The sequence below is a fragment of the Monodelphis domestica genome, chromosome 8, assembly GCF_027887165.1.
Source record: "Monodelphis domestica isolate mMonDom1 chromosome 8, mMonDom1.pri, whole genome shotgun sequence".
Classification (NCBI taxonomy): Eukaryota; Metazoa; Chordata; class Mammalia; order Didelphimorphia; family Didelphidae; genus Monodelphis; species Monodelphis domestica.
The window spans coordinates 214,241,232-214,257,481 of NC_077234.1; the positions used below are offsets into that span (position 1 = coordinate 214,241,232).

The 16,250-nt window shown below is 34.9% G+C and overlaps 1 protein-coding gene across 1 annotated transcript in view; it reads left to right on the forward strand.

Annotated features, from left to right (window-relative positions):
* ASMT (acetylserotonin O-methyltransferase) overlaps nucleotides 1-6,048 on the forward strand; it is a 51,035-nt gene extending 44,987 nt beyond the window's left edge. The window contains exons 7-8 of the mRNA XM_056808290.1: nucleotides 3,840-3,962; nucleotides 5,192-6,048. Coding sequence (XP_056664268.1) covers nucleotides 3,840-3,962; nucleotides 5,192-5,403 — 335 coding nt within the window. The 3' untranslated portion in view covers nucleotides 5,404-6,048. The remainder of the gene's footprint in view (nucleotides 1-3,839; nucleotides 3,963-5,191) is intronic.
* Nucleotides 6,049-16,250: the final 10,202 nt, after the last annotated feature.

A 16,250-nucleotide genomic window follows, 5' to 3' on the forward strand; every position in this document is an offset into this window, starting at 1 on the left:
TTCAGAAAGTTTACAGGGCTCCTAATATGATTTTATATCATCTATATTGTTGCCTTATTAATTTTCTGTTGTCTTCCCTAATGGCTATAAAATCACAAAATGGGGGTGGGACTAGATTTCATGGGAGATTAGGGAGAAAATGATGGTATGGTTATGAACAGGGCTAAGAAATATTTTTCATTGTTTTGTGCTTGAAAATCAAGCTGAAAATATAAGTGAAATTGAATAAAAACTTCATCATTTAATCATCAGATTATGACTTTTCAGTTTTGAAATTATGACTCAAGGGATAAATAAAAGTAATGATATCTTACATTTATATGATACTTTGAGATTTCCAAAAATACATTCCTTAGAAGTGAAAGTAGTTTAAATATTATTATACCTATTTTATAGATAAGGAAACAGAAAGCATAGTGCAGTGAAAAGAACAATGGATTTTGAATCAGAAGGCCCAAGTTTGAGTTCCTTTTGCTGTTATTTATTTCTTGTGTAACCAAAGGTAAATTACACACTCACTATGGACTTCAGGTTCCTCCCTTATGAAAAGAGAGGGTGTACTAGTTGGTTTATAAGGCCTCTGCCAGTGCTAAATCTCATGATTATCTTCCTAAGAACAGAATAATTAAACAATTTACCAAGGGTCTGATGGTCAGTGGGTGATCTAGTAGGTACATATAAACTACATGAATCTTCATCTACATTTAGAAGTTGGAATTTTAATGCATGAAAGCACTGGTATAACCTATATCAGTCTATTTACTGCCTTGGGTCAGGTGAAGAAGGAGGGAGGGAGAGAGAATTCTAAAATGTCAGAAAACACTTGTCAAAAATTGTTTCTACATGTAACTGAAAAAAGAAATCAATTTAAAAAAGAAACTCAGAAATGCACAAAATATATGTATAGTATGGTATAGTAATAATAAAAAAAGTTGAAATTTAAGTACCTTTTTGAATCCCCAGCATCTTGGATAGCGACTGGCTCAGAGTAGGCACTTAATAAATGCTTATTGATTGACTGATTTCTTGAATTGGAGTAATTTCTTTGGAGTTGACCATGTCCTCATGCTCCTTCTGATAGGCCAAGTATTTTTGTTCACTTGCAAAAGGACATGGTCTACTTATATCCTCATAGTTAGGGATAGTGACAAAGAGGATTGGCTACTAATCCAGAAGGAACCAACCCCCAGCAAGCTATAAGAACTGTAGAAAAATTCCACCCTCTCTCTTTGTTGAGTCCTTCCTAGCATTGTTAGAAAAACAAAAGCTGACTTGTTTTGAGTTACCTATCTATTTCAATAAACTCCAGTCCCTTTCTGCCTACTTCTCAAAAGGACCATATTTTTTCTTCCCCCTCCCCATCAGTTACAATTTTAAAAGCATAGCAAGTAGTTTCTTCAGGTCCTAAATACTAAAGTGTTTGAAAATATCAATTGTGGACTACATCAAAATGGAAATTTATTGAGAAAAGATAGGGGAGCATTTTAATGAGAATTTACTACTCTTCTCTTCCTCTACCTTTACTTACTAAAACCCTAGAAACACCTTCTCTTTTCTTCCCTACCCCCTTGAATCTTCCATGTTAACCAGGGGTTTTAATAGGGAGTAGAGATAGTATTGAGGTTTCCCATAATTGGGTGTGTCTACATCTTTCTATTATGAAATAAAGTTCAATTTAGTTTGTACCTGTATCTCTGGCCATCACTCTCTGCTTCCCCCTTCTGGGAAAATTAAGTACCAGCCAAAGAACATAATATACCAAGGACTCCCCTACAGTTACAAATGCTAGCACTCCTCTTGGTCCTGGAATTGTGACTCGATCCCCTGTTTTCCTGCAGCCACAATGCTAGTGTTCCTTTCTGCATTGGAGCTGAGCCTGGGGTCCCTGCTCTCTTTTGACTGGCCATATGCACTCTTTTCTGTCTTGGAACTGAGCCTAGGACCTCTGCTTTTCTGTAGCCACAAATGCTAGAGTTCTTCTTGGCCTTGGACCTATAAGTAAGGTCCCTACTCTTCTACAGTCACAACTGCTAGTATTCCTCATATTCAAACTCCAATCCAGACCTATGTATGTGTAATTCAAAATAGTCTTTTGTTCAGTGCCAGCAAAGGGTCCCTTGTAATCTATTTCTCACCAGTTGTCTGACACCCTTTACCATCTGTGGACTGAAAGCTCCTAAATTTGTTGCTGTGGCTGTTGCAGATGTCTCTAAGGCCTATTTGCTAACATGCTCACTGCTTATCTGAATGCCTTTACCAAGTTCCTCTAACATATGATGGCAGCATTTATATAGATGGAGAATTTTTGCATCTACATACATTAATATTTTCACAATTTTGTATGTTCAGATGCTGTAAAAGAACCATATTAAATTACCACCCTTGGACTTTTGTGTCACTGAATGTCATCATATTTTCTAGTATCTAATTTAAGAATTTTCAAATGGATCCCTTTGTTTAAGAATACTAGGAAATACATGATTTCTAGAATCTGAGACAGTATTTAAGAAGACATTGAAAAGCAGTCCAGTGTGAGGTCCAGTAGACGGGGAACTGGGCTGGAAACAATGAAGAATATGGGTTTAATCTCTTAGTACTTTAGGTTTCTCATGCATAAAATTAGGGGGTTGGATTAAATATCTCTATAGAGTCTCTTCTAGTTCAAAACTCCTTTAGGTCTTCATGGTTGTCTTGGAAGAGTTAATGAGTTTGAATAGCTGACATTACAACTTTGTGGCTTTGTCATTGTTCTTTTCCTTTTCTTCACTGCAAAAAAGGTTCAATGTGTAACTGAACTAATTTTGAAATAAGTTCCCTTAATATAGTAGGGATTGTTTGCCTTGAATGATATAATAAGGTGAGTTGGTTGTTTATAAATGCATGTTATTCTGGATATGATGGATGTATGAATCACAGTTGTGATTTGTGGGCACTTTTGTCTTAAAAAGTCTTCTATTTTATTTTATTTATATATTTTAAGCCCTTACTTTTCATCTTAGAGTCAATATTGTATATTGGTTCCAAGGCAGAAGACCTGTAAGAAGTAGGCAATGGAGGTCAATTGACTTGCCCAGGTTCATATAACTAGGATGTGTCCAAGGCCACATTTGAACCCAGGAACTCCTGTCTCAGCCTGGCTCTCAGTCCACTGAGTCACTTAGCTGCCCATGAAAAGTCTTCTGTTTCAGATAGAGAATTCAAATTCAAGTTCTGAAGAATACTCTGTCTCACACATTTTCCAGCAGTTTTCCGTTCTTAAGGAAAAATAGTCTTCATTAGAATTTTAACTTGTGCAGGATGATTGAGACTTTGCCCCTGCAACTGAAACTTAGAGAGCACTAATAGAACTGTCTTAGAGTTTTATCTCTTCACAAGCTCCTTCCTCTTCTGTGACCACACTCCAGGTGAACTCCTTACCACCGAGTCCCACCTGCTAAATGATTTTTGTCTCAGGTACACTTTGGTCTCCTCCACCACCTTAGCAGTCCTTAAGCAAAATAAAAATCTGGTGGAGTCATGTGATGCTTTTTTCCTTCTGAGTGGCAGCACCCCAAGTGATCTCTCCCCTCCAACTACTTCCTCTTTCCTCAAGGTACAAAAATTCCTAGTTATAACTCTGATCTTTATACTACAAATAGCTTTATTGTTGCTCAGTATTTTCAATTGCATTTATTGAGGGTTTTGACTCTTCCTCAGCAGAGACATCTCAACAAAGAGTTATATTTCCCATGTGTCCATGTAGTTGCTTTAACATAAGATTCTTTGACATAGTTCAGGTTTGTCCAAGTGGAATTGAATTATTTACTGGATGACTTCAGACTATTTGCTTTGTATTTCAGGGGATTTTTTCAGAGATCCTATTCCTGAAGCTGATCTGTATATTTTGGCTCGGGTCCTCCATGACTGGGCAGATAATAAGTGCGTACAATTGCTAAGGAGCATCTACCAAGCCTGTAAACCAGGTATGTGTGTTTTTGTTGGTTTGTTGTAGATATTGTGAACTAAGACACATTTATATTCTGTATGGTGTCCTAAAAATAGCATTGGGACTTTTAGGCAGGAGGCATAGGTTAAGAGATAGCTAGCCTCCGACATTGAGCAGTCCTATGATCTGGGGCTTATCAACTCTGATAACCTTAGTTTCCTCTTCTTAGGGTAGTAGAGGAAAATTAAGGGAATTTGGAGTCAGAGGACCTGAGTTAAAACTCAACCCATTGAATCCTTATGTGATCTCTGACAAATCACAATCTGTAAGTCTCTGCTGATGAGGTTGAACTAAATTATTTTATGCTCTTTTGATCTATTAAAAGGGATTATTATATTGTGAAGTCTTTATACAAGCCAATCTTTCTGAGCCTCAATTTCTTCACTTATAAAATAGGAATATTGAAAGTACATTAGGTCAATATAGTTCACTAATATAATTGTTTTTTTAAAGGCAATATATTATGTATTGTTATATAAAGGCAATTTGTTTAAGTAGAAGGATCAAATAAAGTACAACAAAATAATACAGATCCAACAATAGGGAAGTCTTATCACAATCAATAGTTGAATAAAATCAATAGTCAATTATTCATTATCAACAAAAGGTAATCATTTTATATGGCTACAATGAATCCATGAGTCCCTCTCCTCAATTTTAATCACTGTTGGTATAGTCAATAGGACTTGGAAAGGTCTGTCATAAGCAGGTTCAGTTGACCCAGTACATTTGAAATTCTTTATGTAGACGTGATCATTGGGGTTTAAATCATGAAGTGAGAAATCTATGGGGCCTGCCTGAACAGCAGCTCCAGTGTCATGGAGTAGACATATTACCATGTGGAGGACTGAAATAATATGCAAGAAGAGGAGTGACCTGAAATTGTCTCTTTCTAGATAGAACTAGTTAGTATGGGCAATATATTCTTGTTGTGTTGCTGATTGAAAGAGCTTAGGCCTTGCAAGTACTTTAAGTTCATTGTTTTATTTTCATGCTGAAAGGAGCTTGATATTTTCATTGCATCCAGACTTAGAATATGGGAAGGACTGATGCCTCTGTTCACCTGAAAATTGGTGCCTATTCCTTGTAGTTAGCTCTGGAAATGGTCCCACTAAAGGGAAGGTGGGAGGTAAGAACAAGAGACAATGAGGAAGAAATTTGTTTTACTCTTTTGCCCAGTTAATACCTACTTTTGTTTCTTTTTAGGCTGTGGTGTTTTAGTGGTTGAAACCCTTTTGGCTGAAGATAAGAGGGGGCCTTTGACAAGTCAGCTCTATTCTATGAACATGCTGGTACAGACTGAAGGAAAGGAGAGAACTCCAACAGAATACCACAAGCTCTTCACTCAGGCTGGTTTCCAAGATTTTCAGTTCAAGAAAACTGGAAAAATCTATGATGCTATTTTAGCTAGGAAATAATTATTTCCTATTCTACAACTATTTTCAAATATGTTAAATAATTTAGTCTTTGTGAACATGCAATATAACCTACAACTTGTTTAGTGAATGATGGCAAAACTCTGCAGGAACCAAAGGGAAGCAATATAATAATATAATCTCAAATAATAGATTTTCAGAGTTGGAAGAGAAGGTGGATATTATCTAGGTAAATCATTGCCTGAAGAATAGGTACATTATTCTTGATAGGAAGCTACCCATTCTTATGTGTATCCTGTTTATCTCTCCTCTACCTCCTACAAAGATATACAAATAAATGGAAATTTAAAGGTATTATAGAAAAAAGTGAAGTCAAATTCTAGAGTTGGAAGATCTCAGAGGCCAGTCATCCAGTCCAATGCATACCTGAATAAGAATACTTTGTGCAATTTATCTGAGAAATCATTTATTCTTTACTTTAAGACCTCGAATGAGAGGAAACCCATTATCTCCTAAGGCAGTCTATTTTACTTTCAGATAACTCTGATTATTGGGAATCTGGTCTTTAACTCTTTTATTTAATATCTTCTATACTTACAATTAACATCTTTTTTGATTTAGATCTCTCATTTGGAAAAAAAATCTTAGCCTATTGAATAAAAAACAAATAAAGCATTATAGGTACTATGGATTCTTTCCCTTTAATCTTCCTTTGTACCTGTAGTAGAGAAAATTAAGGCAGGGTTCAGAGAAAGTTCAATAACAGAAGATATAATGCATATGTAAAGGAAAATCTGTTTCTTGCTTGTTTTTTACTCAGAAATCAGGGATAGCCAATTTGAAAGAAAACTCCCCGGTGCAAAAAATTGTTTTTCCTTCAGTTTTGAAGTGGGTCAGTGATATCATGGGATGATATCTTGACTTGTACAGGAATTGGATTTAAGCAAGGCAGAGTTGTACAAAGTCATCACCCTCACACTCTTCCAGATTCATGGGAGTCTAGTGATAAGACAAAAGTCAGGTGATGGCCTGGGATGCACTGGATGACCTTGGCATCTTCTATGTCTGATCAAGGTCTAAGCTTTCCACAATGCCTACTTTCTCTGTCTCCATGGCTATTGGAACAAATTGTTCTCATCTGCCCATTCTGCAGGAAGAAGTCTTCATATGATTGGGGTAGATATCCCCTTAACTCATTGGAAGATTTTTGACTATTGGTCACCCTCAATGTGGTTTAGCACATCTGCTGAGTTGGCTTACCAAAGTACCTGCTGTTTATACTACGGTTTCTTAAAGCCATAGGTTGAGAGTTTAGTGCCAGGTAGACACAGAAGGTAGATAAGCAGTTCTAAAAATGGATCTGCAAACCCTCATACTAGAAATGTAGTCCTCCTTGAATACACATACAGTTTTACATATATACATATACACACACACACACACACACACACATATATATATATATATATATATATAGTGAAGGGTGACAATATAACTTACAAATATGAACTTGTGGCCATGAAGTCTAGCCCCCTTATTTTACAGATGAGGAAACAGAGGCTGAGAGATATTAAGTAACTTGTCCAAGTTCACATAACTAGTAAATGTCCAAGATAGAATTTAAACTATGGTCTTCATCTCTCCAAATCTAACACTCTTCATTGCTTCAACTACTTAGGGATGGAAGGATAGGAATTGATCAATAAGCATCTTTAAATGTGCTATTTGCCAAATACTGTACTAAATATTCATGTTACAAATACAAAGAATGAAATAATCTCCACTCTCAAGGAGTTTATAATGTATAAGTCATTTATTTACCAAAGTCATTGACTTAGAGAAAGATAAGAACTATGAGGGTCAACCTACCTCACAATTCTAGAATAAGAATTAGAAAATATATTTAATTCAAAAACCAGTAAGCTCAAAACTGGAATAAGGGGAAATGATATTGATTTAAGGATGGGCAGATTACCTAATATCTAGTTAAGTGTTGTTTGAGAATGTTAGAATCACATGGGAGGTAAAATGGGCAACTTTGTTGACTTAAACTTAAAAATGTTCCACACAAACAATTCCAGTGCAACCAAAAGCAGTAGAAAATCAGGAAGGGGGGGGGGGAGGTTGCAGCAGTTTTCTCTGATAAAGGTTATATTTCTCAAAGATATAGAGAACTGAGTCATCTTTACAAAGTTAGGAGCCACATTCCAATTGATAAATCGTTAAAGTATATACATAGTCAATTTTCAGAGGAAGAAGATTAACCTATCAAAATGCACATGGAAAAATGCCCTGTATAACGAATAGAGAAATTCAATAAGAACAACTCTGATGTACTATGTCATACCAATCAGATTGGCTAAGATGACAGAAAAGGAAAATGACACAAATACTAGAAGGAATATAGGAAAATAGATATTGTTGATACTATTGTAAAGCATTTTTGGTGGAGTTGTGTGTTCACTAGTCCAATCTTTCTGGAGAATCATCTGAAATCTCAAAAGACCAGAAAACTGTGTGTATGCCCTTTGACCCAGCAATACCTCAGAGAAAAAGGAAAAGAACTTATATATACAAAACTATTTTTGTGGGGGTAAAGAGTTAGAAATAGTGGGGATGTCCTTCCCAGCTGTGTGACCCTGGGCAAGTCACTTAATCCCTATTTCCTAGCCCTTATCACTCTTCTGCCTTGCAACCAATACACAGTATTGATTCTAAGATGGAAAGTAAAGGTTTTAAGAAAAAGAGAAAATATCTATCAATTAGGAAATGTATGAACAAGTTATGGTATTTGAATATTATAGAATTCTGTTGTGTGGTAAGAAATAATGAAAGGGACAATTTCAGAAAAAAACTGGGAATATTTATAAGAATTGATTCAAAGTGAGTAGTATCAGGAAGACAAATTACATAGTAATAGCAATATTGTAAAGATTGTAAATGGTGAAAGACTTAGTAACTCTGATCAATATCATTATCTACCATAGCTCCAAAGGATTCATGATGTAAATTGCTATCAAGCTCCATATAGAGAACTGGTGGACACAGAGTACAGATTGAAGCATATTTTCCCCTTTCTGAATTTTTCTTGCTTTTTTGGGGGGAGGGTATGGCTAATGCAGAAATATGTTTTATATGACTTCATATTATATATAGGGTATTATGGTTCTTGCCTTTTTAAGGAAGGGACAAGAAGGAAAGGGAGAAAGAAAACTTGAAACTGAAAATAAAAATTAAACAAAATTAAAAAACAAAGTTCCCAAATTAGGTTTTTTTTAAAGGTAATAGTTTTTCTCTGTTCCAAAATTCAGAGCTCAGATTTAAACTAATTTTTTATGAAGTTATCCAGATGAGATCACGCTTTGGTGAATTGATTCATGAAATCTAAACACAAAGAAGCTTATTTGTAACAAAGAGTGATAATTTAAATTTATAGTTAGAATTCTTTCAAGCAGATTATATTCTTTTGTTGATTGCTAGTCAACACACTTTCTTCTTAGGTGAGAAAAATACTTGCAATACAAACTATGATTAGAAAGGCTTAATGCAACAACAGTAGCACCATCATCATCATCAACAACAATAAAACAACCAATCACTTGAATTAAGAACTTGGAACTCAGATCTTCCTGGACTTTAGATCAACTCCCTGCTTTATTAATTTCATTAAGTGTCTAATATGAATTACTATGGAGAAGACTTATTTTTTAGTGGGGTGGAGAGTTTCTGAAATAGTAGTTTTCTTAGTGAATTCTTCAGTCTCTGAGAGACAGACAGGTTAAATAATTTGCCCCTTATCATATAGTCAATATGTGCTAGAAGCAAGATAATCTTTCTGTCTCTCCCTCTAGCTTCTATACCAAACTAGTTCACATCAGGATATGTACAAAAATAAAAATTTACCCACTGTATGAGTTTGTCTGCCCCTAAGTTTATGAGCCAAGATGATAAAAATAGGAATTTAAAGGCTTTCTGGCAAGATTGATAGAATACAAGTGAATCTGTACCAAATAAACACTAAATAAACAAATGCACATTGATTTGCTGATTGAAAAGGCCTTTTTAATTGATGACCCATGAGTGACATAGACCAGAGGATGAAGGAATAGAAAAATCTTGAGGATATGAGTTTAAATATAAATATGTCCCATTTCTTCTCTTCCTGCTTGGAAATTCATGTGTCCTGGACAATATAGTTTTATTCTTATTTTCATCACTGATTAAATATGGAACTGAATTTATGCCCTCAGTGGACATGTGTATGCCTTATTTAAATAATAGGAAAAAGAATGCCACACATAGATTCCATGAGTAATACTTGATAAATGTAACACATTAAATATAATTTATATTTCTATATATGTGTGCTTGATGTTATTTTCTTGCTCATAAATTTCTGGTAACTTCTTATCTCTAGGACATGATCCAAGTTCTTCAGGTTAGCATTTAAAGGTCTCCACTATTTAGATTTCTTTTATCATTCCAGTCTTACTTCATGCTATCCCCTGTTCTATACTCTATCTTTCTAGCATTCTACCATTCTAGAAACCATCTTTGGAACTTTGCAAAATCTGGGTCCTATGCCTGAAGTATGCTCTCCTTTCTCTCTTTTACCCCTTAGAATTCCTACCTTCCATCAAGGTTTAACTGAGGAGCTAACTTCTACTCAGTCTTCCCTAAGAACCTAACTCCTTGCTAGACCTTTTCATATTGCTTTTTAAATTATTTCTGTATATGTTATACTCACGTCATCCCCTGAGGCTGAAAATTCCTTGAGAGCAAAGATCATTTTATTTTTGTTTGTTTATCTTCAGAGCTAGGCAGAGGAATTTGGATATAGTAGGCACTTAAGATTTGTGGTTTTGGATTGAATATGAAAATGACTTTGGGTTTTTCAAAAGCTATGCCAATAGAATACTAATTTTGGTATATTCTATTTAGTTGAAAAGAATCTGAGGAATGGACCAAAAGTGTCTCTTGTTTGGAGACTAATCATATGAGACTATCACTAGCAGGTTGGCCATGAGTTAATTTTTTTTCATCTGCAAATGCTAAAATCTTTCAATTATGGCATAGTGAATGTCTTCACAATGATATAATCATTAATCCTTGGAGTTTTAAAGTGTAGTTCTTATAAATTCTGAGGATCCTCATCTTAACTCCTAATTCTAGGTCCCCCCCCCCCCCCCAGCAAGGCTAGTTGTATGTCTTCTCAGGGTTCTAGGAGTATCTCTACCAGATTGGGAGATATTTTCTCTATATTATTGTCCTTAGCTTCCATTTGGGTAGGTTCTTTCTAATATCAATCACCCATGATCAGAACCAATTAATATCAATTAACCAATGAGTATCAATTAACTTTTGTAAAGGGATATTTATTAAGAAGACATAAAAAGAAGAGAAGTACAAACATTTAAGCCATACTCTTCTCTATCTTACCTCAGTTCCTGGGGAGAGTAGGCTTTAACTTAAACTATATAATAAAGACAAAGGTGGGTTCTTCAAGTAGAAAAAACAATGAGGAAATATCTTTACTCAATATGTATGCACCAAATGACAGAGCATCCAAATTTTTAAAGGAGAAACTAGAGGAGCTCAAGGATGAAATAGATAGAAAAACTATACTAGTGGGAGATCTGAACCTTCCCCTATCTGAACTAGATAAATCAAATAAAAAAATAAATAAGAAAGAGGTGAGAGAAGCAAATGAAATCTTAGAAAACTTAGAGTTAGTAGACATATGGAGAAGAATAGGGACAAAAAGGAATACACCTTTTCAGCAGCACATGGTACATTCACAAAAATTGAACATGTACTAGGGCACAAAATCATTGCAAACAAGTGCAAAAGGGCAGAAATAATAAATGCAATCTTCTCAGACCATAATGCAATAAAATAATAATTAGTAAGGGTACATGGATAGATAAATCAAAAATTAATTGGGAATTAAACAATATGATTCTCCAAAACCAGTTAGTTAAAGAACAAATTGTAGAAACAATTAATAACTTCATTGAAGAAAATGACAATGGTGAGACATCTTTTCAAAACCTATGGGATGCAGCCAAAGCAGTACTCAGGGGGAAATTTATATCCTTGAGTTCATATATAAACAAATTAAGAAGGGCAGAGGTCAATGAATTGGGCATGCAAATTAAAAAACTAGAAAGTGAACAAATTAAAAATCCTCAGATGAAGACTAAATTAGAAATCCTAAAAATCATTTAACTTCTCTTTATCTATTTCTCATCTTCGAATTGATGGCATAACACCTCTTATAACCTTCCTCATCACTGACTTTAGAGTTAGAAGAACCAATTCAACTCAGTTCGACTGAGTGTAACAAATATATTTTAAGCACGAATAAGGTCCTAAAGTCCTGTACAATACCTTTTGGCCTTTTAGTATAGGAATATGATGTGTAAACACTGAGGAAGGAAAGAAGACAATATTAACATCAGCTATTATATTACCATGACAGAATAATCTAACACAATAAGGCTGCCATGGTTAAGAGGTTAAAGTTTTGTTATCTTCTAAGTATTTGGAGGTTGGGTAGAAAGAAATGATAATAGGAACTCTCTTCTCCAACTTTAGAAAAAATTAGGTTTTTGCTAAAAGCAAAGTGTGTCCCATAAGACTATAGTAGAGAGGCAACATTTTTTTCTGGTGTTATCAGAGTATGACCATATCCAGTTCAAAGCAATATGTTCCTTAAAACTGGACATCATTCCCAATGACCATGAAATCTGACATAGAACTTTAAATACAGAAGATGTAATTTTGTCTCCTATTCTCATAAGGAACTGAGAAACAGGTAGTAGAGAGCCATGCAAGTGGGAAAGTAATTTTTGCTATACTCTTACAGATGACCACACTGGAAGCAGTAGGAATGATATAGGGACAAGGCACACATGTCTTCCCTTTTTTTCCTCGGGAAGGCAGAAGAGAATCTCAGCTCTGTTTCTGTTTCTCTAGCTTTTTTTATTTCTTTCACTCACCTTCTTCCCACATGCACAAATTTATATCACGTAAGCATCATGAGTTCCAGGAAGGGTTCTAATAGATCATATAATTCTGTTTTGAAGGAATACTTCTGTGTCTATTTTTAGTGTTATTGTTAAAATCATGTCTTAAATGTATAGATACTTTATGATTGTTGTTCAGTTGTTTCAGTTGTGGCTTAGTCTTTGGGACAGCTTTTGAGTTTTCTTGGCAAATATAATGGAGCGGCAAACTATTTCCTTCTCCAGCTCATTTTACATTTGAGGACGGGAGGCAAACAAGGTTAAGTCCAGGGTCACATAGTAAATTTCTGAGGCTGGATTTGAACTCAAATCTTCCTAATTCCAGCCGTGTACACCACCTACCCACTCTGCCTTATGATAGACTTCCATATTTGTGTGGTGCTAAAAATTTTCCTGAAATTCCATGTGCTTATAAGTTTTTATGTAATATCTCATTCCTTTCTTCATTCTCCAGGAAAATCACATATATTTTATTGTGTGAGATGTATGTGTTTAGTCAAAATGATCTTGTTTGATTTGGGCATCAGATATTTATTTTTCTATAGGTGAATTTTGAAATGAATTAGCCAATTGGCAAATTATATAAAATAAACCCAGCCCAATGACAGCAATAATGAATTATAGAATTATATAATTCTAGAGTTGGAAGGAATCTTAACTCTCTAGTCCAAAGTATTCCTGAAAAAGGATTCTTATTATAACATTCTCAAAAAGTGATCATTCTCTCTCTGCTTAAAGATCTCCAGTTCAGGGAAACCTATCCCCTATAAAGGTAACTCATTCTACTTTTGAATTAAGATTTTTTTAAAGTCAAGCTTAAATTTGCCTTATTTGCCTGGTTCTACTCCTCAGAACCAAACAGAACAAGTATAGCCCAACAAGAAAGCCCTTCAAAAAATTGAACAGAGGTATCATGTTTCCTAAGGCTTCTCTTCTCCAGGCTAAATATTCTTTGATTTCCTTCAGCCAATTACCCTATAGCACAGACTCAAAATCTTTTATTTTGGTTGCCTAACTCTGCCACTCTCTAGTTATTAATGTCCTTCGTAAACTTCAGAATCCAGAATTGACTCCAAATGTGGTGTGACTAGAGCAGAGCACAAAGAGAGGGTCATCTCTTCATTCTTGTCTCTCTAAATGTCATCCTGAATTCCATTAGCTTTTCTGTCTGGTGCATTACACTATTAATTCATAGTGAGCTTGTAAAATTGATTTTTGAACCTGAAGTGTAAGGACTTACTTTTATTACTATTTTCTGTCTTTTAGTATATTAATTTTTCCCTCTGAGCTTTGCATCATATGCAGATTTTACAAGCTTGCCATCTATACCTATATCCAAGTAATTGACAAAAATATTAATAAGCACAAGACTTAGAAAATATCTGCAGAGTACTCTACTATTGATCTCTTGAGAAGCTGACCCTGAAATGTTAACAACTGTTTCTTAAGTTTGGCCATTTATCCAATTCTGAATTAATTTAATTATGTTACAAATAAATGTAGAAATACCTGGATTGGACCATTACTAAACTGTACCTTCATTCTAATTAGAAGCTGAGTGAGAATTTCAAATTATAATTCACAATTAAATACATAACTGAATCATGTTTTCTTGATATTGTTTATCCCATTTAAGCAGTAGTGTGCTCTCAATTTTAGTATCTTTCTCAACGGAATTAGACTGTATTATTTGTTTGATTACAAGACCCATTTTATTGTGCTCTTTAGAGAGTGCTTAGCAGAATTGTTTCCTCCACTCCTTCCCTAAATGGATATGAACAGGAAAGAGATGCTTATTTGTTTATTCACACCTCAGGATTTCTGTAAGGAAGGCTATTTGTTGATGCATTGATTACATTGGGTCCACTAGGCTTGATGTAAAATATTTCCCCAGGATACATTTATAATTTTTTTTTTGGGAAACTATGATATAATTTGATGGTTACTTCAGGAATAAAAACTTGGAACTTGAATGTTGATGAAGAAGGCTTCCACTATTCAAACTCCAGGGAAATCTACATTTCTACCCAGTTTAATATAATCAAGGTGGAATATGGGAGAAGGAAGATGAAAATATAATATCGCATCCAGGTAAGAAAAAGTTGCAGAAAAAGATCACATTAGCCAAGAAATATGCACTAAGTTACAATATCCAAAAATTGTCTGGTAGAATGTGCTTAGCAGACTGTCATCTAGGTAAATAGTATGACTCTTTTAATCCTTCTAATTAGGAACTGCCTGCTTCATTTTGTTGAAGACCAGTTCTAATTTTATTTTATTTTTCTGTGGTTGGAGTGCAGGTGGGGGCAGGGGGTGAGTGGGAAGGAAGAAGGGTCTTTTTTTCTGGGACTCTATCATGAACTCTACAGCACTAGTTTGGGAAAAGAATACAGAACCCAACCAATTTCCTTCTAGCAACTAGATAACCACAGATATGTGATTTGATTCTGATCTGCTAGATAAAATTATTGTCCTTAAATGACCCAAGAGGGGAGGATAACAGATCTTTTCACACTGAGGAAAACCCATTCAGACAAAAGGCATATCCTGGGCTTTCAGAGGGTTTTGGCCAGTGATTAAGAAGTGACTGACAGTATAGTAAGGACAAAAATATCTTTTGCTGTTTCTTTATATAAAAAGAAACATCCATTATCTGACTGACTCCTCTTGGATTTACCTTTTGTAACTGGCCCATTTTATTTACTGCTGTTCATTGGCAGATTATAGTTGAACCAAGCAGAAATCTGGAACAAGGCTAAATACTGAGCATTCAGAAGTCACTGTTCAAGCTCTTTTTTTTTTTTTCAGGGATATTCACACATGGAGTCTCACTTTTCTCTGCTGTTCCTGAACACTTTATTAGAAGATGGGGATCTAGTGGTCTTTGCATTTTTAATGTAGAAAGGATCTGGTCCCTCACAAAGTAAATTTAATTCCTGCTTGTGTAATTCAAGGAAAAAATGTATGCTCATTCAGTCAACCACTCAATAAGTATTTCTTTTTTCTCTTAAGCTAATATTTCTTATTTCTTAAGAATCAATACTGTATATTGGTTCCAAAGTAGAAAAGTAGTAAAGGCTAGGCAATGAGGGTTAAGTGACTTGCCCAGGGTTACACAGTTTGAAAGTGTCTGAGACTAGATTTGAATGCAGGACCTCCTATCGTTAGGCTTGGCCAGTGGATAGCTGCCCTCTTGGTCTAGATTATTTTCAGCATCTTTTCCTGCTTTAATATTTTATGAAGCTATTGTTGGATCACTTTTTTTTTTTTGACTTGGGATTAACGTGTAAAGTACTCCTTAAAGAAATCATCTTCTGAATCAATTTTTATTCATATGAGAGAGAGAGAATATTGGCATGAGTATAAGATAAGAAATGAAAACCTATTGTTTCCTTAGTTAATTCCTGCATTTTTCTCATAATGTGACCTTCTCACCCAGTGTTGTTCTAGAACTTCCTCTTCTTTATACTCACAGATGGACTTCTGCTTAAACTTGTAGAGCTTGTAAGAGGGACAGTCTTGCTCAATCTTCCTAGTATTCCTGGTCAATCGTTCAATAAACAGTTTTCAAATATGAGCCATATGCCGGGCACTGTATTAACTGATGGGGATACAAAAAGACTTGAAAGACAGTTCCTGATCTCAAGAACTTACCATCTATTTGGGGAGACAACAAATAAGCAAACATGTATAAACAAGCTATACACAGGATAAATCAGAAATATTTAAAAGAGAGAAGACACTAGAAGGCCATCTAGAATCTTTCTATGTTCATTTGCATCTCCTTGTGTTTGCCTCATGATAGAGCAAACAAGAAGAAAAAGTTATTTAGTAGGATGACCATCAATATAACCCCCTCCA